Raw genomic sequence first — 24963 nt, 5'->3', positions numbered from 1 at the left:
TTCAACGTTCCACATTCGAACTTAAGGTCTGATTTTCTTTTTTTAAACTTAATTAATGACAGTCGAATGGTAGTTCACAATTTGAATTTTATTTTTCTAACGTTACGATTCATTTGGACGTTAACGTTTGAATAGCGTGTTCGTGACGGTAATTATATAAGGGTCGCGATAGGGCAATATAATCTGTATCTCTTGACGATAAAAACGAAATTGCTTTACTGTCGCCTTCCGTGACGTTGTATCGTTTGCTAAAAGTCAGTTTTGTAGCATTTTATGAAGAGTAATAATCGAATTAATATCGAGAATCGCTTAATTAAATAGATATGGTGAGTGTGGGGCGATTTTTTGGGATTGGCGTTTATTACGTTGGTTATGCGTCATGTTTGTTATACTCAAGGGAATAATTAACTGATAGGACTGTAGTTGCGTGTTTTTGAAATAATATTTGAATGTTAAGTTAACTTATTTTTATGGAACAGGGGGTAAACGGGCTCGCCGGGTGAAGTGATATCGGCCGTCAATTGACAGTAATTCGCGAGTGTGTTGGTGCCTTTTAAGAATTGCTGTATTCTTGAAGGATCTCGACCTTGTTAGTCGAGGACCCTAACGGAACTAAATATGCAGTGTTTCATTCATTCACCATTAAATAAAAAAGAGGGCTACTTAATGGTCTCAAAACACATTTATATGACGAATCATACTTAGTGTAGTAGCCTTAGTGTATATGGTTTAACCAAGAGCTAAACTTCTGTAGTATGCCCCATTATGAGGTCATTGGACCGAATTGATATTATATACTTCACAAACTTAGATGTTGATTATCTCTAAGGCTTGTAAATCAAAATGTATTGGATTTGATATAAAATAGTATAGTTCACTATAAGCTCGTGTCTAAAACTTACCTCTCTCTCGCTCACTCTACTCTCTTATCTCTTAAAAGACAAAACCGTAAAGTAAATCCGTTTCATTACCTATTTATTTATGTGAAAACTAAGTTCTATCCCTTTCTGTCAAATGGTGCTTACACTGTGATGAAAAGAGACAGATTAATAGGGTATATAAAACTAAAATAATTCAATTCTCGAAAGCTTTATTAAAATAGTAACCACTTGTTGAGCCCCCTCGCCGGAAACGCGTGGTTGGCCGGAAGTGCCGGAAGTTCTGGTTTAGTAAAAGTGTGCCGATACTTAACACCCTACACACGCGGATTTCAAGTATCTACAAATTTTTGAAGCGTGAGACAACATAGTAAAAACCGATATGATTTTTATCTCAAATATATATTTATAAAGATTATGTAATCAATTATGTATATATTAATAAGCATAATCCGAAAAAATAATATAACCTAAATAGTTTCAATTATCTATTATTATATTTTCAATATTATTTTAACTAACTGCAAAATGCAACGTATGTAGAGACTTCCGGAGGTTAAATTGTACGTATTATCTACGATTTACTGGGACAAATGTCAATATTTATAACGACGGAATAACCAACGAGGATCCCAACAACCTTTTTCAGCGCAGGAGCATAAAATTTAAATAAGGAACTTACACCAATTTTCAGATAAACTTAGGTACTCCATAGATGTTCCATAGTAACCAAAGCAATTTGAGTTCGGCGATTATTGAGAATAAAAGAAAGTTATCGTGTATAATATTTTATTTCTCTTAGCATTAATTATAATAATACAGTAATTTACGAAGTAATAACTACTATCAATAAATAACTTTGACGTTTTAGAATAGAGGTCTTATTCTAATTACAATTAGCATTATGGCAACACTATACAAAATTATTACTATAGTTTTTGGTTTTCGGTAACAAAATTATTATTTATTACTATTTTTAATTCTACAGAATGATGGCAGCATTTACTGTGATTCCTTTTTTGAATTTAAAAATACAAATGAAGGCAAGTCATTCAGGTCATACGATATATACAAACATTATAGATATAAACTTTATCCCTTTCTTCCATATTCGAAGTTGGAACAGTTTAATTGCACTGTTTAGTACACATCTGTCTCTTTTCATCTAACATAAAGACAAGTTTATAGAAAAGGACAAGATAACTTTTTAGTAATTTTCGACATCCGGAATAGCCCGAATTTGTTTACTACAATTTGCTAAAAATGACAATGATTGATTATGACAGTCACCAAAGAATAAAGTCAAAATAATTGATATTCTGACAATTACACGATATCTAACAGCCTTAAGTGTTCATTTAAAGTATTTACGAAAACCAATAAACATGACTACTTAATATTTGGCAAAGCGTAACAAGTACTTAGAAATATATTTAAATATCTTACACAAAAAGCACAGTCGTCTTGCAACTATATACAATTGGCTAGCGATTTAAAACTATATACATATAATACAAATGTGCAATGACAACGATTTTGTACGTTATATCTCTTTGTGTTGTACGGGCAAGTTGGTCCAAAGCTTGCTGCGACTGTTCGTGTGAATTCTTCAACGAGAGACAATAGAAATCGTGTTTATTAAAATTAACTATTTACTGACCTTGCTATATAAGCACGCTGTATATAAAATAACTCAATAATGTCTTTATGTTCCTACATTGTTTGCCTACAAAGTGGGTTCCGTATTGAAACAATTAGCTTTAATTGCCACAACAGAGTTGCCAACTCGCGAACTGCAATATTGCCCGTATAACACAACTAACCTAACTTCAACACTCACAACACATAATATGACTAGTTAGTACTGTCCATTCGCCGCGTCCCTTGCGGCGTCAAGCGGACACTACACTAAACTGGATAACGGCGCTCTCGAAGTAACTGGAGACACCGGTAATGGCTGCATCTGTTGCGGGGCCTGAGGTGGGAAATATACCCCAGATTCACTCGAGAATTGAGGGTGCAATGGCATGGGGGTATGCGGCATTGTCGCTGGCCTCGATTCGTGATACAAAATTGGCACACGTACTAATCTCTGCGCGGCGTGCGCCATATTAGCAGCCTCTAATTCCGCGGCTAGCTGTCTTTTCCATTTGTTCCGGCGGTTTTGGAACCAGATCTTCACCTGTGTCTCTGTTAGATGCAGGCTCGCTGCTAAGCCAGCGCGTTCTGAACTACTTAAGTACCTTTTCATGTCGAAAGTCGATTCGAGTTGGAACACCTGCGATCGTGAGAAGACGGTGCGAGTTTTTTTCTTCCGTTTTCCGAGATTTGTGTTTGGATCTCGTTTTTCATCTTTGTCGAAGTCGTCGCTCTCGTCTATGTCGGGGTCTGAGTCTTGGGGATCTGGTTGTTGCTGGTATAATGCGGGGTGAAGTCGTGGGGAGCGAGGTGAAGAATGGGATGGTGATGGAGGAGAAGGTGCTCTAGGTGGACTGCGAGATCGAGGGGATCCCCCGGCAGATCCATCCTCATTCGTTGTTGAGTCTTCTGTAACAATAAACAGATTTTATTTGTCTTGAAAACAAAATACCTAAACGGTACTCAGACATGCCTCAAAATGAGTTTTTGCTAATCTTATTAGTCCTTAATACTCCGTAATAAAAATAAATCGAACAAATCTTCACAAATCATGGACTGGAACTATTAGTGGATTACGTTAAAAGGTTTCGAAATAAATAGACTCGATTCGGATCCAATTACCTCTGGTTTAATACGAATAAATCTAATTGTAGGATTCAGCGCCTTTAATTAGGCAATTTGGTAGCTTTCACGTGTCGGATTTAGTTTTGAGGTTAAATTAGTCGAATTAACAAGAAAATTGTATATAATAGTGAGCATACTGTTTTTATTTAAGCGTGGTGACAATGCCACGCTATATTTCTTGTGTTTTCTGCTTAACTAGTTTTAATTGTTATATGATTTATTCAATTATATAATCTTTATATTAAAACCCAGAATCATTATAACCTTTAATTTGTTTTAGGTTTTTACAGAAAGTATTAAATAAACTTCATTTCTATCTTTGATTTATTTTTTAAAACTCCTCAAACATTTGTTTAAAACGAATAAAACCAATTTCCCCCGGAAGTGACATTGTCACAAATTATTCCAATATTGAATTTCAAAATTCGAACACGACACGAAGGCGCGAAGCCGAATGTCATCAACGCGGTTGAATCACTACAATCGAACCGGGACATCAGCTGTTAGTCAAGCGATATAACACCTTAAGCCTCATTACTTAAGTCGAAAATCGGTTCCACAATTTACTCAACTTTTGAGATGACTAACCAGTATACGTTGACACTCAACGCGGTTAAAAGTGTAAGCGGGAAGAGGTCGTGAAAATTTGTTAGTTGTAGCACTGATTCGCATTGATTTTAGAAGCCATATGAAATAATCCTTTGTTACCGTTGGCTTGCTGTTTACACAAACGCTTACTAGTTAAGCAGTTTATGAGTCTATTATGCGTTTAGAATATTATTTAATTGAGTATTTTAACTTGAGGAGTTACATTGTGTGGAAGAAGCGTCTCTAAGCTTCATGACGTCGAAATATTTTAACTTAAAAGTACTGTCTTTTTTTAATACGCGTATTGCGTTTTTAATCAGGGCACTTTGTAATTTACACAGGTACAAAGGAAAGAGAAATGAAGCAGGCCGCTCTTACAATAAACTTCGATCGGAAAAAAAAATAAAAGACGAACAAATGCAGTGACAGCTATCCGAACAAACCACATTCGAAAATTAAAACAACCGCGACATCGCCAAATGCCAACATTGCTTTTGGCGCGAATGCCGATTAATACAACTAGCGCACGAGCGAGCGGGACAGATACAGCTTTGACAGTTCAGTGTTGCTACACGTATAAATATAGTACGATGGTAGAAAAGCATTGTTCGGTCGGTTTGGGCCGCGTGAAATGGCGTTCGCTTTGTTTTCCCCGGAGATGGGTTTTGGAAAATTAAAGCGAAATGAGCGGGGTTGAGAGAGCAGACGGGATGACGATTGCTTGTTTACCATAAATATAGCGCAGGAAAATGTGAGAAGTTTCGTTTTATACTTAAACAAAAGATCTGTCTTATGTATGTTGGAAATTATTTTGGTAGTTTTGTAACTGTATTCACAAAAATGACAACCTAACTTTTGCGGTGCGAATTTGTGCGCCGTTCCATATATGAATATTATGAAAGGTGGGAAAAATTATAAATACCTACTATTACGTAATAAAAATATACAAAGCTTTGTTGTTGGCAAGTTATTTAAAAAAGTACCTGAAAGCTTTGTGTTCAGTTTTAATACTAGATGTTTTTTAGATGACTTTAAAAAATACCAGTAGCTTGAAGAAACCCATTTTTGGTACAATAATACTGGCTCTAATAATTTGCTGCGATAAGTGCTAGCAATGTAAGTACTCAAAAAAGTAGTTGAGAACCATTCGATCAAAAATTTAAACCTACTTTTTAAATGCATAATTAAAAGTAGGTACAATGTATGTGTATGTACTTGCTATAAAATCGCCGACATATAAAATCCCAGTCATCGATTGAGGGAGGCCGTAGCGGTGCTAATCCGTGTTACAGTGACATCATTCGCGCCATTATCGTGTTCAGTGTTGCCATAATCGCACCTTACATAACTAATACTTTCAAATTTAGTAACGGCCTTAATACTATGTGATACAATCAAGGTTGCATATGACACGCACATTTAAATGTTTTAAAATGGCTTCCTAATAAACAAAAGACACACCGAATTGTGATACAAAACAACTGTTTTAATAAGATCGTATAAGACTTGTGCTAGACATATCAGTGTCATGTACAGATACAAAAACTATTATACGACTACAATATTTCTCCTTTATCTTATCTACACCTATTCTCTGATGTATGAAGGGCTTAAAAATATATATGTAGCGTTGACCAACAAAAAGAGGTTTTGAAGCCCTTAAAGAGCCCTTAGTTTTAATGCTTATTACTTATAACCACAGTGTCTTCACTTATGCGTTAATACAATCAAGCATTATATGTTATAATGTATTATATGGTTAATTTATTAGCCTACAGTTTTCAAGTCTGGAGTCTTGCGTTCGAGCCAATTAACTGCACTTATGCTTAGGTAAATTCGCGAGGAAACCAAAAATTGATGAAATTAAAAAAGAATAAATATTTACCTCTAGGTGGCGTTCGTTCGTGGGGCCTCTGCCAGTACCAAGGAGCTGGGACAAGTCCACCGTACCTGCCAGCTAGCGCACTCCATTGAGATATAAGACCCAATCTGCAACAAGGAACGTGAATTGACTTAGATTTGGTTGTGCTGCAAAAATCAGCCTATAATAGATAATATATGTTATTATTTATCTGGGACATTAGTAAATAAAACATATTTAATAAAATGAAAATGTTATCATTTGGAGTGTCTTATGTTTAACGTTCTACCTTTCTTTGTTTGGCTTTTCCTTTTTTTTAATTTTTCTAACATTTTTAACTTTGTTTGTTTTAAACATACTGGAGGAAGGTAGCAAGTTAGTTTAATGTAAAATTAAACGTGATTTTTTTCAGACTTGAAGCTATTAACGATATTATGCATAAGCACCTGGCTAAGTAGTTTAGAGAGGTTGTAGCTTATTAAATGCCTTTAAAAATCGTGTCGGTATTTATCGTTTGACATTTAAAAAAAACCCTCATTCTAGGCACCAACATCGCCATATACATCATTAATCATCGTGTTATTCATTTATTGCTATTGAGTTTTGTGTAAGGAATGAATATGGTTTAATAATGAAAATAACATGGATTTTATCTTTAGAATCAGCCCTTTTCCACGTCTAATAAAAAACAACAAAGTAGAGAGGTAATAAATCACTCTGGGAGCAATGTTGCCATTTTCTTTTCTTTTTTCAAAGCGAATGTTCACGATAGACATCGACAAGCTTTCTCGCTTACCAGTTAGATATCGATATATAAATATCGATTTGGCAACAAAGAGGATTGGCGCGTTCCCTGTAGTGATAGTGATGTACTAAATTATCGATATATAAAAGCTGTTAAAATGTTATATCTAAAGAAAACACTTTTTTACGGATTATGGTTATGTATTATTGTATTTAAATTTCTAATTATTTAGACATAATTTTAAATTTAAACCGACGTTTCGCGTGCTTGGTCACGGTGACTAAAGACAAAGGTGTTAAATGTAAAAAAAATTTATTATAAGTTTAAATACAATTATACATAACTATAATCCGTAAAAAAGTGTTTTCTTTAAATGTGTAAAAGTTATGTTAATAAAAGACAATACTATGTTATATCTAATTAATTCATTTTAGTTATTTCCTTTGCCATTTATCGGTTTAGTAGTAGTACCTGTAGGTTATTCAAATATCAAAACTGATTTCTTACTTCATCATATCATATAATTTCTTACAGATTTTGATGTATTTACCACTTTTAGTGAATATGTATTTATTATATTCAAAATACCTAATTTAATATAAGTTAATAATTTATTCTTGCAATAGTATCCATTTTTATCTGTAACTACTACGATATACGTGCTAGGAAAAACTCATACGCAAAATAACGAATAAAAGAGAAAAACAATTTAATACTTAAAACTACTTAGCACTAAGGCAAATAAGCGTTACTGCTATTCACAATAAAAAGAAAGGAAGAATAAAAAACAAAGAAACAATTATTATTAAAACGGTAAAAAATTAAAGATAACTTGCTACAATCACTCTACGGCCGCAGAGCAACATCGCTACGTTGCTACGCCGTAGCACGTAGCCACTCTCATAATACAATGTCGCAATAAAGCAGTGTAGAACTCAACCACTTCACATCATGACTTTTTCCTTCACATTCCTTTTAGGTTGATATTTATTTTATATTTCAAATACATTATAGGTGAAAATTAGTATATTAGTAAATATGTTTCATAATGATATACTATCGATAGGGTTACGTCCCTAGTAATACAGTATGGCAATGTTTATCGATAACTTTGACAATGCCGATTGGATGCTTTATCGACAATAATTTAGCAGGCTGAATAGAAACAACTGATTGCGAATTTATGACAATATCTTTCTAGGAAATCGTTTGTTACTTGTTTAGAGAATAAAAGCTATTTTTTTCATTCATATAACCTTAAATGTTTTAATTGCTATTCATGTGTTTTAAAAGAACTGTTAATTTTTTTTATATAGGTTAATCGTTTCAATCTAAATGTAATTTAAAAACTCACGCAACTGTTTGAGTCTGAAGCAAAAAATCCGAGAAAACCAATTTGCATTGGTATCTCGCATTTAATCCCAGCAGGGAAGTTCCAAACTCAAATTCCATTACACGATAAAGTACTGCTTCCTTTTAAAGCGGAAAGGAAGAAGCCGCGCCATGATTGGTTGGCTCACCGCGTCCTGATTGGCCGTCTCATGACCCCGCCTCCCTCGAGGGGTATAAAAATCGATGCCCGTCACCCGCGCGTTTCTTTTTGCTGCGGCGCGTCTGCTCAACACTCCACACTTGTTACTAATAATAGCGTTTGTACTTTCTTTTATAGCATAAAGTGTTTACTTGTATCTCTTGTCTGTGCAAGCGACACGGGAGTCTTTTGTTGGTAGATAGGGAGGTATTCTCGGACGCGTTTAAAAGCTTCTAAGAGATATCTTTTCACTTATTTCTAGTTTCACGAGTCACGACGACAATAACCTAACGGCCATTCTCTAGAACAGGGCTTTTAACCGCTTAACTGTCAATATAACATAGTATTTATTTGGTTGCTTTAAGAGAAAATTAAAGTTTTAATAGCCGCTATTATGAAATAGTTTTACGAAAAATTTAAACGATTGTTAAACGCTACAAAGTATTGTATGAGTTAAGTGTTTTTGGACAATTGTCATCTTATACAATACGCCTATTTTATTCAAGTACCGTTTAAATGAAAATACTTTATTATACAATAATTACATCTGGTTCAAGTAAAATGTCACAAACATTTTGTCTTATGATGAAACGTGTTCTTAAAGATTCCATTAAAAACTCATGAATGAAGATAAGTATAGTAGGTATCTAGTTTTAAAAAAGAAATTATATTGATAAACTTTCCGAAACATATTTAATGCTTTTCATATTTCTAAATTATATATTTTTTTAAATGTTTAAATATTCAACGCGACAATTTGTATATTGCTGAAGTTGTATCTGTGTTGTAGCTCATTGCTATACATAGGTACAACCTTAAAAATAGCTATACTGCCACCTGGCTGGTTAAAAGAACTTTTGTTCTTTTTATTAAATCCAGTACCTATGTAAAATATTTTTTACCCGATATTTTTTACCGGCTGTAATTATAAAGAAATTGCAATATTTAAAAAATAAAACTGATTGTATTAATATGTAAATTGTAAAAGATAAGATTTCAATACAGCAAAATGTATTTTCCTTTAAAGTACCTAATACAAGAAATGCACCCTTTTAGTGAAATGCTTGTATCGTTATTTTAGTAAACAGGACTTTTCACCGCAGTCTATGTACAATATCCCTCTTCCCGTCAAATAAATTCCTTAAAAATCTCCAAATATATCAAATTCTCTTAAAGGATAAGGAGAGCTTCCCCTTACTTAAGTACCTACCCTTGAATGCAGTCAATTTGGGCTAACGGAAAAGCGGGTAGCGTTAAATTATAACATTTAATATATATTTATATAACCCCCGTGGTTTTACTTAATTAATGATCTAATAATTAAGATTCCGGCTAGCTTTCTGATATATAAGAACTATTTTGCGCCATTTCGTTATCAAAGAATTGTCAGTGTCAAATTCATACTTGACGTGTAGGTAAAGGAACTTATTAGTAATCATTTATTATTATCTATTAAGTTCGTTTACCTTCTTTAGTTTATAGATATTATAAAGAACCTAGTCGCTATCTAATACTTAAGTATTAACTTATTAATATATTCGGAGAAAAACAAATTGAGTGCGCCGATATCTGTGAAACTTCAATGTTTAAGCGTCTTAAAATGTTATTTTAATCGCTATCGCTTCTAAGTTGGAGCAAAACCAAACCCATTATATTATTTATATTTGAGAGGGTAAGTAGCCGTCTCACCCCAAGAAGGCTAAGATTCTGCCCACCCCATTTGGACCTATTAGGGGCATTTAGAGGGTCCCACAAGTATGTGTATAATCTGTGCTTTTTAACGCGTGTAATAAGGTTTTATTACTTTTATTAATAACGTCTTGATTCTATTTATTGAGGGGAGAGAGTGGTACACATATGTTACGTTGAGGTTTCTACATCAAAGATTTTATAACATGTCATGATTATTTATGTATGATTATATATATTTATATTAACATTTTTTCCGTCTTTTGATAAAAATCCGTTGTTTTGGTAATTGTTAATTTTGATTAATATAATTCCTTTCTTTCCTTAAATAACATAGTGACAGTTTTATAAACGGTCATCTTCCTTGTTATCTTTAAATCTCTTTTGTTTTCAAAATATTTTTTCGTATCAATTTACCTAATTATTCCTAAGACGTTTACAAAAATAAAGTAAGTAAAAAGTTTAGATGTCAACACGATGGCGGGAAAAGTGACAGATGGTTTACATCATAAACAAAATGTCGGACGTCACTGAAGGCGTAATTAGTCTAGGGGTGAAAATAAAGACGCTTTACAAGATTTCTTTTCTTGTTTTATTTAATTATTTCCATTGTTTTTTTATAATTAACAGGAAATTTATATTTCCACGTTTGTACTCAAAGTATATATTTGTATACTTTTATAGTTGAAACTTTGTCTGTGTCACGTCGTATAAGTACTAAATTTACTAAGTATAGTCATTATATATGTTATTTCTCTGTAAGTACTTTTTTATGTCATAATTCTCTTCTAAGTATTCTTTACATCTGCGGTTTGTCGTTCTGTTGTTGTATCCAAAACAATCTAATGCAGCAAAACCTCGTTTAAAGGACAACATGTCCCTACAAATTGTAGTCAAAACAAATGAAACGTCAACTATCCACTGTCGTGTTTACACGTCACTACAACCCATTACACATTTACGGGTTTGACAGATAAAAGGGTCATTTTTACCCGCGAATTTTACGCAGTGTTGCCAGATAAGGGGCCGGAAAACTATCTCGTTGATTAGATGGGGTAATGATGTTTCTTCTAAGGATTATTTTGGGACGTGCGCTTTCTCTTGTTCGAATTAAGTTAGCTGTGTGTATGGTGTTACTATTATCATTAGTTAAGTTACAATCGACTAAAGATGATTTTAACAAATATATATTATTGATTACATAAGTAGCGTAGTAATTTGAGTGGATTACATAAATTATACTAAACTATAATATTGTCAGTGTGTTAGAGGAAATAAAAGGTTGATTGTCAGAAGCAGCATCCTAAGTTTGACATAGAACTAAACGGTGCGTTTGCGTTAAATAAATTTTATATATTTAATTGAATATATAGACCTATCACAGACCTAGACTAGACAAGTTTCGTCGTATTTATAATATAACAAATATACCTACAGCCTTCTTTAATTTGCCAGTTAAAGCTATTGATATTAATGGGAAGCAAACATTAAAAATAACCAATTAAATTACACTTGATAATATAAACGTAAAAGTAATCTTGATAAATACAATTTATATAGGATCAGTTACTAGAAGATACTATTAGCGTTCAAATAAATTGTGTTCATAAAGCAAACTTAATCCTAAGCCTTACTACCGGCTCATTAATATCAAAACTTTGAAAGTTTCCATTGCCAGTGTTCGCCTTTTAGTGCTAATTTAAGTTGACAAAAAAATCGTTTTTATAAAATATAATTAAGACGGCTTACATTTTATACTTATACAGAAATTTAAATGTATATTTGACATCCCTAAATAAAGCCATTAAAAACATAATTTAATGAGAAATAAAAACATAAAGAAAAAAAGTGTAATAAAAAAGATTTGGTTGTATTAGTATTATTTTATTATTTGTGATATACATACCTAGACAGCATTGCATCATTCGCGTTTCCAAAATGATTAGCAGCGATCGCTGCCTCCAATACATTTGAGTCTCTTCTCGGTTCAGCTCTATTTAATATTGAACTTATTGAGAAACTTGTATACGGCGCGCTGCCTGTGGCCTTTTCATCCTTCTTCAGGTCGTAAAATGGAGACTTCTGATCTTTTCTGGAGGGCGATGAGGGTATATCTGGGCTACTAGCACCCGATACCACGTTGACTTCGATGTCGTTGTCTTGAGATGATGGCGAATCCATGTTTAGCACCTCATTTTATTGATACAGTCTGTGGAAGATGGAAATTCGTTAGGATATTGGGAAAAATATTCAAAAACGATAGATTATAGTGCTTTTCATTATGATTGAACAAATGGATCTAATATATTGACGTAAATGTCACCGCATCGTGTCAACTGTCAGATGTCTAGGACCAGTCGTAGTGAAACGGAATGCGACATGCGTCCTACGTCATTCTCGCCTTTTTTGTAAGTGCATTATATATACGCGTGTATACATACTATAGATAACCTAACATTTAGGCTAGATTATTGTATACTTTATTTTCTCATTAGTAGAATATTAACATACTAATCTATACTACTACTAATCTCTACAATACATCAATTTATAATTGCCCGTAAGGACATCTTTGTGTGCACGATAAAAAATTTCTAAATATACTTTGCAATAGGCGTGATCCACTACCATAATATAAAATTGTTAAAACATTAGGTCACGTGACATTACAAATTTGAATGACGTTAATGGGTCACGCATGCCGCAAAGAGTATTCGTCTAATAACTTTCCGGTACTCTGTAAATATCGAACTCAGTACTTTGCTATTTGTTTATATATATATATATATATTTATACTTTGCTATATTTTTCTGGTTTAAATGTACGTATAGTTCTATCGTACTATCAAAGAAAGTCGATAGTCCAAAAACTTACCAGTACTGGCGCAGTATTAGTAAAACCCTTAACAGTCTTAAACAATAAAATCTATTATTTAAAAAAGCCACCCATTATTTACGGAGGGAGGGTAATCCTCTCCAATATTATCTTGAACCCCTGAGATTTCTTAGACAATAACGCACTTAACTGGCATGAATAAATAATGTACTTCGTTCAATTACGTCAAGCTATATTCGCGGTCAGTTTTTGTATGGCGTACCTACTTATGTAGTACAAGTTTAGTAGAATCTCATAGTTTTAATGAATGGCACGAGATCGGTTCAATTTCTGTATGGAAAATATGAAATATCATTGCATTTTTCTAGATGGATAGTTTCATTGTCGGGCGTCGGGGAAGAATACGAAATTCCACCCGTATCACCTCGCCGTCCACCGTTTCACAATTGAGCGTTTTTTAAGGAGTTTCTGCCTATCTATATGGAACCAGCTGCCCACTAAAGTATTTCCGAACCAATTCGACTTAGGGTCCTTCAAGAAAAGAGCATACCGATTCTGTAAAGGCCGACAACGTACTCGTGAGTCCTCTGGAATTGAGAGCAGGACCCGATTAACCCTTCGGCTAATTTAAAAAAAAGATCTAGGGGTGCGCGCTGAAATCGCGTCTTCGCTAGTTCCTATGCATCATCCCCTGAATATTTCAACTAGACCGAGACGAGACACTAAATTAACTGTGTACTGGATCTAAAAGCAGGAGGGATTTTAGTATCCAAATTAAATGAAGAATCGACGGTACAAAAAATCTGTCAAACACTCGAAAAAGATATCACCAGCTGCAGCTGCAAAGGTTTTTTTCAGCACTTAAAGAGTTAAAAGTTACTTGTACTGCTAATGTACAAATAATGTGATTTTTTAGAAACTATTGAATTTGAAAATAAAATAAAAATAAGAGCTGATCTGAAAAGTTGTCAGCCACATAATTCTTATGAGTTTTGAAATAGAGAGTGTATTTGTGTCTGCGCTGCACCATATTATCTCGGATGTAAAGGCCAGTCTAAAACTGTAATGTCTATTCAGACTGGCTTCTATGCTAGCGGTTTCTATGTCGCACATTTGAAATAAAATGGCCGCGCTTTAATTTATCACAATTATTATTAATTGTCTATTCTACTTAACGTTTCAAACCTCTGAATGAAGCATACAAAACGTATATAAGTATTATTTTAATCTAGCTTTGAACATACGTAGTTGTAAATCATTTAAATGTGGAACTATCAACCGCTGCGCATTTAAATGTCGGCATTATTTAATGCAGTGGTCAGATAGGATCGGTGGAAATGCTCATGTTATATTATTTTGCGAGCGCTTTTCATCGTGAATCACCCGTTTGATCGCCACTTTACAGTTATTGATAACGCGTTACAATTTAGTTTTAGAATAGTTGATGATTTTTTTACAGATTTGCCGTGTCTTTATTCATTCACTCCATACATTTATTTTATGTATTCGGTCCTGTCTAGCAGTTATTGGGTATTAAGGGTAAGATGCAGAAACAAGACTTAGCAATCATTCTGACTCGTTCATCAAAAATATATTGGGTGTTAAAATAGTTCGCGGTAAGTTTCGTGACTAAATCCATGAGTATGTTAACAGATATTATAGATAGAACACCGCGGGAGTTATGTAACCTAATATTTGTTAAGTGACATACAGACAGAAGCGTAAAGAAAATGGAATAATCATCGCACACTTGAAGCCAAAATGTAATCATTCTCGTTTCCGATAATGTTCCGATAAGTCTCTCATAGATTTACGAATACTTGAGCAAGTCAAGTTTCACTAGGGGTAGTGTTATCTTAGTTATGACGTCAGTTAAATAATTATAGTTATCAAACACCCAGCTTCAAACAATTTGAAAATATAGTATATTGACTTTATTGTATATAGAGTACCAATTGTAATGTAGCGTTGCCCTGAAGTTCTGCTTACTTTACAGCAAGTCAAACCGCGTCTAATTTTTTTATTAAATTTTCTATGGAATTAATTTTTTTATTCATGTATATATCAGTTTTCACAAAGTATTCAAACCAAACTTCAACGCAAGCGTCGCGCGGAAAGAGTATGTGTAAAAGTACGCTTACATACACAAATGTTGCATTAATGTGCTTTTAGTTTTTACAATAATAATGACTATTAGTTGGTTAACCTAAAACTTTTTTTTATGGGTCAAATGAACAGGGTGTCACTTAAGTGACTTAAGTGTTAAGTGCTTACACTATATGACACTAGGAGGTTTGCAAGTGCGTTGCTTGTGTTTAAGTTAGTTATACGCTCTTCTATTTAGTAGTTTGAAATACCTGGATAGTATCTGTTTCTATTAAGTGGTGCGGGGCAAAATTTGTATCAAATCGCGCTGTCGCCAGATCAACATGAAGTGACCATTTCGTTAATATTGGTGTTAGCAAAATAACTCTAATATTAGTTTAGTATGATATCAGATGTAAATGCAAATTATTTACAAAGTTTCACGTTGGTTCACATCCGTTAAAGAAGTTTCAAATGTACTCGCGTAAATAAAGGACTTCAATGCTTATTTTTAAGTAGTATTTTTGGTGTAGGGATAGTGGCGACGCAAAAACTCCATAAAAGATTTGCCAAACAAACAGACCTATTTATCCAGCTAATCGAATTTTATACAAAACAACGTTTGGTGGTAAAACATGGCATTTGTTTAATGGTTTTAGTAATTCGATACTTCCATCAATCCACGCCAGGTGTTGTAAATCAGTGAGGTGAACGAGAAATCGATACTTTGGAATCGATTAACATTCTTTGATAATAGAGGATTTAACGCGTTTTTTATATTTTTTTTAATTTCTCGATTCGATTGTTTGAAATCCCACAGTTGTGTGTGAATACCTGTAAAAGCCAGTGTGTAAACAATTGTTTAAATTCATTATCTACTAAGTGATTAGCTTAATTTTTACCCACATTTATATGGTAAATAAAGATATATATCTTGCCATTGTGCAATAACTAAACTAATTGTGTTATATACAACATCAATTCATCATCAGACGTCGATATCGCGGTCGGTTAGTGGGCACATCCTCTATATGGAACTGCCCACTAAAGTATTTTTGAACCAATACGACTTCAAGTCCATCAAGAAAAGAGTATACCAATCTTAAAAGGCCGGCAATGCACGGGAGCATCTGGCATTGAGAATGTCCATGGGTGGCATATCAGGTGAGCCTCCTGCCCGTTAGTCTCCTGTTCTTTTAAAATAACGGAAATCCCAACCGTTTTGTGTGATTTGTGAAGAACCCGACGGGCCAAACTTGAAGAATATAGTTGCTATTTGTGTTTTTTGATCCTGAAGCATCTGTAGATACACACATTTGAAGAACACATAAAATATAAGTATTCTGTTTTTAGTTTTGTTTATTCAAAACAAATAACATAATACATAAAAATATACCTAATAAATAACCTTAAAATTTAATTATTAAAAAATATTATTAAGAGGAGTCCCTTTAGGCAAGGTTCCGAAGATACTGGCAGCGTTCCCCCTTTGAATAGCTAGACTAATTCTTTGTGCGAGGTAGCTGTTTTTCATATTTATATTATATCGCATATATAGCATATCGTGTCGCGAGAGTTTAAATATTTTTAAAACTTCTCTAAATTATTGTATAGGTTCGCTAAACGTCTAACAGGTCTCGTTTGGGATTATTCAAGTGTATTTATTCCTCTCTTTTTCAATAGTTTTCTTCTTTGTATATTGTTCAGCGTTTGTACTATTTGTATCGACTTCCTTGATTTTTGATAATAGATTAAAACAAATAGATGTTCAGTCGAATCTTGTTTTACTAACATTTCTTAATTTTGATTGAAATTCTAAATTAAACATTGATAAAGATGACACCAACACAATTTTAACCCTCAACCCTCCATCATAAAATTAGCATAAAGACAATTAAAATATAACAAAGTTAACCCTAAACTGCGGTGATCACGGACAGATGGCCACTTTGCGATACGATCTAACCCGTAAACTTTACAGCGCCTAACCCTATATGCTAATCGTGGTCAGATAATTCGTGTAAGCTTGGACTATTTTATCAAGACATTTCCGATCCAACATTCGATGTGAATTTTTTATTACTGAAACGAACTAAGCAGTAATACTATGACACTGACACACCGTACGTCTGACAAAAATCTGTTTTGAAGAATTTTAATATCTTAGCCTCCGCTCTTTAGTAGGTTTTCCTATTCAAATATTTGTGAAGTTAACGAAGGGCAATTAAAACTAGAGTCAAAAGATTGACGTAACGCGTGAGTGCGTGCGATTGGTCAAATGGGTCGTCGCGCGCCGCTGATTAGACGAGAATCCCTGTTAATACTATACGAAAAATATTTATTCTGTAATTTATCTTAAGTCTAAAATTATATTATTCCTAAAGAAAATAACCTACTAAACTTGGAGGTATCTATTTTATATATACTAACAAAAATACTTTTTTTAATATGCCATATATTTTATATACAAATCACAAATGCTTTTTTTCAGTATTTTCTTCTTAACGATGAAATAATGTTGTATTTACCTTGAGCACAACATAACATTTGTATATAATGATGGATAGCACAGTACACTACAATTAATATGTATTGTATTTTATTAATCGATATATTTCCGTGCTTCCCAGTGCCCTACGTATTGTATCATATTTATTCATATATTCATTTCCATATACTTTATATCACACATAGCTGGAAATGATGTAGATTTACTTTAAAAACGTCACATCGTACCGCATAGACGTAACATCACTGTGAATATGGGTTGAGTCCCTAGTGAAGTTGTTCAGTTAATGTAAAGGGGTATTAATTCACACAACGATACTAATTGGCTATTAAGTGATTACAGTGTATGTGCAATCAAAAATGCATGAATAATTCATAACACAAATTGGTATAGTAAACTTTTATCTACGTTTATTTATATACTTCAATGTCTGTTATAACTTACTAGCCCTTAACTTCGGGTTTGCTCGTATTTCGTTCATAGTTTTAAATTAATTCACTATACTGTTTATTCGCATTTCTTTTAGTAATTCGTGTTTATATTTAAAAAAAAATGATTCACATTTTGTCTATAAAGATTCTTCAATTGAAATTGGTTGCTTCAATAGAAATCTCATAATTATGAATTAAACTGATACGATATTTTTTTTCTTATATTTGTTGACTCAACCGTTGGCGTCATAATGTTAAAGATAGTGTAGGCTATAGGCATTTTGTAACTAACTAGCCAATAATGCCATATACAGGTTATAAGAATAGAACTATACATTATACAACATATATAGTAAATATAGAAGTGAATCTAGATAACTTTGTAAACACAATAATGTACACGCATTATTTGAAAGCTCTTAGGAAAGACAAAGCAGCTGTCGAGGATCGGGTAAATGTACTTCATGACAAGCATGACCTTCTATAGTGAAACAAAAGAAAATGGAAACGCATTAAAAGTATAAAATTTCTCTCAAAGATACTACTTAGTAGCTGATACCTTTTTCATCATACAAAAGTGTATTTGTCTGCCTTGTGTAACTCAATCTATCATTAATTTTACAAGGCTAGTTTAGGTATATCATTGTCAAACTTTGACATGAATTGACAGCCTTTGACAAACGCTTGATTTACTTAGCTTTATGTATAATTAATTTCCGGTTATAATTCGTAAAAATATTTTATACTTATAGCAAAAGCGTGAAGCGTTTAACAATTTTGTTTAAAATAAAATATGTGGTAAATATTTCTTGTTTTTTACTATCACTTTTTGGTTTTGTATTTTAAATATCCGTCTTTATATATAAGTATGGGTGTTAGAAGATCGCATACTGAGTTAAATTTGTATTTTACGCGTAGCATTATCAAAAAAATTAACATATGTCAAAGTCGAAATTAATTAAACAAAGTGGCTCCATTAAAATTTTCTAATACGAGTCATGGGAATAATATTCATAGAATCATTTGTTACAAATTTTATAATTTAAATTGCTTCTTTTAAGTGTTATTAAATGAATATCAGGGTCATAGTTTGTAATTAACAACCAATTATAAATTTAAAATAAACTAGATATAAATTATTACTCAATTGGGAATTAATAATAATAATAATTTTGTGGCGCTTTTTATAGAACAGGGACAAGCGGGCAGTAGGCTTACATGATGTTAAGTGATACCGCCGCCCATGGACATTCTCAATGCCAAAGGGCTCGCGAGGGCGTTGCCGGCCTTTTAAGAATTGGCATGCTCTATTCTTGAAGGACCCCATATCGAATTAGTTCTGAAATACTTTAGTAGTCAGCTGGTAACACATAGTGGTGTTGTGCGGCACGTGATATCTGATGATGAAACTCAGCTGTATATATTAATCCGAACAACTCCTCGGAACAGTAGTCATGGTTAAAGCGAGGCTTGCCGGTTTCCTCACTATGTTTTCCCGTTTCCGTTCGAGCTAGTTTACGATGCGCGCATAGACTCGAAGTCCATAAGTAAACTACCGGGGTTCGAACCTATGTCCTCAAGAATGAGAGTCGCACTCAGAAGCCACTAGGCCAACTGCTTGCTGCTGCTAATAGAACATTAAGCATTTATTTTGGTTTATTTTATATATACATAGTGTAAATACAGTATATTATAGTTTTAAATTGACTCTGAAGTGAACAGTGATGTATAAGGAAAACTTAAAGTTAAAAAAATGTGTTTATTCATTTGACAACAATTCATTATACTGAATAAGATTTGGGAATCCTTTTAAGTAAAAAAAAAACATATGTCAGGGTTCTCAGCTCTTCCATAACAAATTTGAAAATAATCCTAACATTAGTGTAATGTTAACTCAGTATTAATAATTTAAACTAACTTATATTTTCACGCCAGCTGTAAAATAGCTAATAAATTAATTATTTTGCATATTTTATACACACAAACACTTTGTGGGTCACTCGTCATACTGTTTTTGACATAAATCGCAACACATCCCGTTCCCACAATAATGAATTAAGACTAGTTGACTTGGTGGAGGACGGCATCATTGATCATTCCTGGCTTGTAATACGTCTGGTAATAAGCAATAGACGGACTAAGGTAATGTTTGGTGTGTATACAGGGCGTCTCAAAGTTATGGGACATGAAGGAAAAGTACGATAAATATCATAGATCACATTATGAGCATTTATTTAATTATTTTACAAAAAAATTACCCACTCAATTGACTAAGACAGTTACATGTATATTTTTAATTCGATTAAAATTATTAATTTCACGCTCTTCCTTTCTGATGTTTTACAACTAAGTCGGTTCGATTCCCATACGAGGCAATTCATTTTTGTAAAATCTTTAAATAAAGGATTACTAACTTTTAAGTAATAACATTTAAGTCTCCTTTCAGTAAAATATCCTATCTACGATATTTAAGGTACTTTTCCTTCATCTCCCATAAATTTGGGACGGCCTGTTATAGTACGTGATTTGTTTATGAGGCTAATATGTTTCTTGATAAAACAGCGTTTACATTAATTACTTACCTATACATAGTACTATAATGATATATAAATATATCAGAACATGATAGTAATAACCCTTTACACTTATACCTATAAAGTAAGCCTCTACGGCTGAGCCTACGATGCTACACAGTGCTACAATCAGATTTTATTTAGGTACAGCTAAGTCAACCTTATGAAACAATTTAAAGTAAATTTGTCTTCCTAACAATGATGTCTTGCTACTTAGTTGCATATTATAATTATTGCCTTATATTTGAAATTCCATTAACAATTCCTATATTTGGATTATGCACACATAAACGTGTTCTGTTTTAAATATAGAATAAATAACAATATACGGATTATTGAAGTGAACCTTCTTTATACGTGTGAGGGTAAAAGTACGGATGAAACGTCACGAAGATGTGCAGCGTTCTTGCGGAAGAAAGAGTTAGAGACTGTTCGAGAGAGTGAGAAAGGGAGATCGAGAAAAAATATACGCTATTGGTTGATGTATTCGTTTAGGAGCTACATATTAGAACTTAAGATTAAATTCTGTCGCATCACGTCCTGTGCGGTAAATGCAGGTAAATGTGTAAACAGTGTGAATATAGATATACACATACATGACATACATATACTGGTACATGATCATCTATTGGGTCTTTTACCTTAGTAATAATTAAATTACAAAGTTTCAGTTCTGACATGTGTACTTTGTACGCACGCACTTTTTTGTCTTGTTGATGAAACATGTGAAAAACATCAACGCGCTAACTACTTACCGAATAAAAATAAATTCCTTCATATATCACTCACAAGCACAATCACACACCGGTACCAATTTGAGACGTCTTGCCACATCTATAATACTTTTAAAACTGACAACTACCCCTACGATTTAGGGCGTCACTCTACAAAGTTACCACCCCCGGAGAATCAGTGAACCATGCCTCTATTTCCATCCTTTTCATGCAAAAATATTGCTTGACGCAGGGGAATATTACCCTTATTATAGCGTGTTAAGGGTGGTTGGATGTTGGTGGGTCTTCATCGATTTTCAAGTAGGGTAACACAATTAAAGGGCAGACCTTAACAGTTAAAACTACGTCGAGATTTGAGGTGAAAAATCCAAAGTGCTACCATGATACACTATTAGCGCCCGATCTGTGGTTCTCTTCTCGGTTATAGTGTAATGGAGTGAATTAATGTATATGAAAGTTTAGTGAGGTTTTTAACCTTTGTTATTTTCTGAACTTGTTAACATTTTTATATTTATACTTTTAGGCGTGATAATGTATGTAATAATAAAGATTATACCAATATCTTGCAGATTTTTTATATAATAATGGCGCTTTTGTAGTACTTATAGTCTATTCACTAGCTACCGATTTCTGCCTTAAGGTATTAAAATTGCTACAACAGTTAAAAGTAATATTGAAGAATTTAAATCACTCTAGAACTGCAATATAAATGTATTTAAAGCATTTTCGCAGTATCGTTTACTGCTTTGACAGAATACCGGAAAATTATTTCTACAAGTTTTAATATGATTCTACATCGTAAAAATAAATACAATCGTGGAAGTTTAAATTGTAATAAGATCTTAAATATTTACGCATAATCCGTTCATAATTTTAGTTATGAAAAAATGAATAGATTGCGGGAAAAGTATATATATATATATATAATACGCTAATTTATTTTTTTCATTCATTATCATAGTTTTTTACTAAAGTCCGTTTCATAATTATATATCCTGTTTCTCAAATTATACAAGAGATTAAACACAAATTTGAATTCGGCCGGCAAAATATATAATCTTAGTATGTTAATCATCAAGGCTTACTTTGATTTTTACAATTAAAAATAGATATTAACTCCTCATAATTACAGCTGATCTGCCTATATACTCGATAACACCATATTATCTTTATGAAATCCTGGCGAAGCACGATTTATCTCGGAGATGGTACTCTAGGAGTTAAACACAAATATGTGTCTGTCCCTTCAGTTATTTATTACAGATATTACGTAAATTACTAATGGAAGCTATCGAGTGTTTAAGAAGTCCAGCAGATCCAAGAAGAGATTTTCGTCAATATAACAAACCGGAAAGCATTGTTAGTTGATTGATCTAATATTTAAACAAATTTTTCGATTTATAATATGTATTTTATTACAATTAAATACTTTGATTACAGCTTTTATATTAACTCATTGGTATGTATCAAGTCAACGTTGTAATTTTAATTAATACTGTTGGATTAGTGGTTCACATACAGACTAGTAGATTTTACTCTCGGCGGACATAAGACTCACACATAAGACTCTTATAAAATTGTATGATGATTCTTTCCGTGAAAAGACGCAGAAAGTTCTGCCTCCACCCCACTGAATGTGACGGCGCAAACAAAGGAGCTAATAGAGTTTCTTAAGCGCAGATTGATTATTGGTAGAAGAGTATCTCTTTCAACCAAAATATTGCTTCAAAATTGACTTCTGACTTTTTACTACTACGACTAACTATTCTGGTCGTGTCCACATGTTTTAGGGACGACACCGCTTTTTATATAATTGTATGTAAGTTAATGTTGACATGTGTTTGTCCTAAAATTGCTTTGAGAAATAAATCGATATTTTTCTTCCATGAATATATGTACCATACAAATCAAGGATTCCTTTATTGCAAAGGAAAAAATTTTGACAGGTGCTAAAACAGAACCTGAATTTTAGTAACATATGCGTGTGCAATATAATATAAAGACACAAAACCATTACTTTATAAATATTTACAGATAATAATTTAATCCCATCTTCATATAGAAAAATAAATCTTCCCCTCCCCTTACAACGGCAATAATAGCAAATTAGTCGTTAAAAGTACAGACACTCGGAAATGACCTGAGGCTGTTATACTAATTTAGTCGCTACTGGCTACTACGACGCATTTTAATTCTTTGCGTTACATTGCTGTCCACAAATATATCAAAATAGGCTTTCATTGTAAAATTTCGAATGTTTTGAATTTGGAAAACATCTTATATTTTTTTGCTACAAATCCTTTTATTTGGTATTACCATGTCACATATAAAATATAGACTTCTTACATATGTAATAGAACAGCTGGCTGTATAATCTATTAAGACTATTATATTATCAATAATAAGAACACATAAAATGAAGTTTCAATACATAATTCGTATGACTTTTGTACAAATTGAAGACTTCAATATAATTAAAATATATTCACCAACAATTTCTTTATACAATTATTACTACATAAAATAAAAAATAAATTATTATTTTTTATATATAAAACACGCAATGTATACACGCAAATCGATGGTACTGTGGTGTCGCAATGATCTAAGTAGTGGTTGCTCCAGGCGTAAAGGGTGGAATCAAGATGCTTCCGAGATCCGTTTTGTAGCGCGGAACTGACAAGCCGAATTGGTCTAATTAATGCAATTAACTTTTGATTTTAACCAAATAACGCTTGCTTTACAACCTGAGTTTGCTTATTATCTACACTTATGTTAGAATCCGGTTTGGAAAATATATACGGATGGGCTTAAAATTGTGCATAGTGACAGCAAGTGTATATGCATTTGCTCTTGCAGTGTGCTTGTGTGTTAATCCCCAAAAATATTCCTATCGTAAAGCAAAGGTTATATTAATAAAAGCCAGTTTATTAGAAGAGCCTTCACAATAATATTAGTAGGTACATCTTGAGAATCAGAATATTTAATGATATAACTATTTTCAATAAATAACTGAAATTGTACTAAGGTCGATCGTCACTCCACCAAAATACTATTTTTACAATACAAAGTAAGAAATACAGACAGCAAAAATAAAACTAAGACGTCATCCAAACCTAGTAGGAAGTATTTCTGTATATAATGTGCCTCGCAACCGTAAGGAAATATCTATCTATACGTATAGAATGTTTATATATAACCGCTTTGTATATATATATAAATTTTCATATAAAAACAGCAAAAATATATTTGTAACAAACAAATATACAAAACAAAATGTATGACATGCCGCTATAGCATAACACTAAAATATTAACTGCAATAACTTTATTTTTTAGATAGCACAGCGACACCTTTTGTTGAATAGCAAAATCAAAAATTTCAAAATAGTTTATAAAATTTGAAACAGAGCCATCTGTTTTTTGGTATGTTAAAGTTGTTTATATAGATACTACATCTATCGCTTAATAGCAAATGGAAAAAGCTAATTTCAGTCGTGTTTCGACAATGCGATCGCACGGCGCACACTTCCCCGAAGCCTGGAAGGAGGCAAAAGTCATCATCGATGCGCCCCGGCGAGTTATCGCCCATATTTCATTATTTTATTACTCGCCATGCAATCCAAGCTGTTCGAAGCCATGCTGCTGCTGACAATCAGACGGCACTTTTCTCCTAAGCCCGAACTACCGGGTAGTTATGATAGTAAATCGGGCACTTAATAAAGCGTAAACTAGACGAGG

The 24963-nt window shown here is 33.0% G+C and overlaps 1 protein-coding gene across 1 annotated transcript; it reads right to left on the bottom strand.

The window, feature by feature from the left end:
- Positions 1 to 1951: 1951 nt before the first annotated feature.
- LOC111002896 (homeobox protein Hmx-like) lies at positions 1952 to 21321 on the bottom strand. Its single transcript, XM_022273179.2, has 4 exons — positions 21245 to 21321; positions 11962 to 12264; positions 6115 to 6218; positions 1952 to 3425 (listed from the first exon to the last, which is right to left on the bottom strand). Exons 2-4 carry the CDS (start codon positions 12234 to 12236, stop codon positions 2782 to 2784), a joined length of 1023 nt encoding a protein of 340 aa, XP_022128871.1. The 5' UTR covers positions 12237 to 12264; positions 21245 to 21321; the 3' UTR covers positions 1952 to 2781.
- Between the last annotated feature and the right edge of the window lie 3642 nt (positions 21322 to 24963).

Source organism: Pieris rapae, chromosome 2 (assembly GCF_905147795.1).
Source record: "Pieris rapae chromosome 2, ilPieRapa1.1, whole genome shotgun sequence".
Taxonomy (NCBI): domain Eukaryota; kingdom Metazoa; phylum Arthropoda; class Insecta; order Lepidoptera; family Pieridae; genus Pieris; species Pieris rapae.
This window is presented reverse-complemented; position numbering and strand designations above follow the sequence as displayed.

Coding starts and splice junctions, on each gene's coding strand:
- LOC111002896 (XM_022273179.2), bottom strand. CDS start 12,236: ATGGATTCGCCATCATCTCAAGACAACGACATCGAAGTCAACGTGGTA. Junction 6,219..11,961: donor AATGATGCAATGCTGTCTAG/GTATGTATATCA, acceptor TCCTTGTTGCAG/ATTGGGTCTTATATCTCAAT. Junction 3,426..6,114: donor CGAACGAACGCCACCTAGAG/GTAAATATTTAT, acceptor TTATTGTTACAG/AAGACTCAACAACGAATGAG.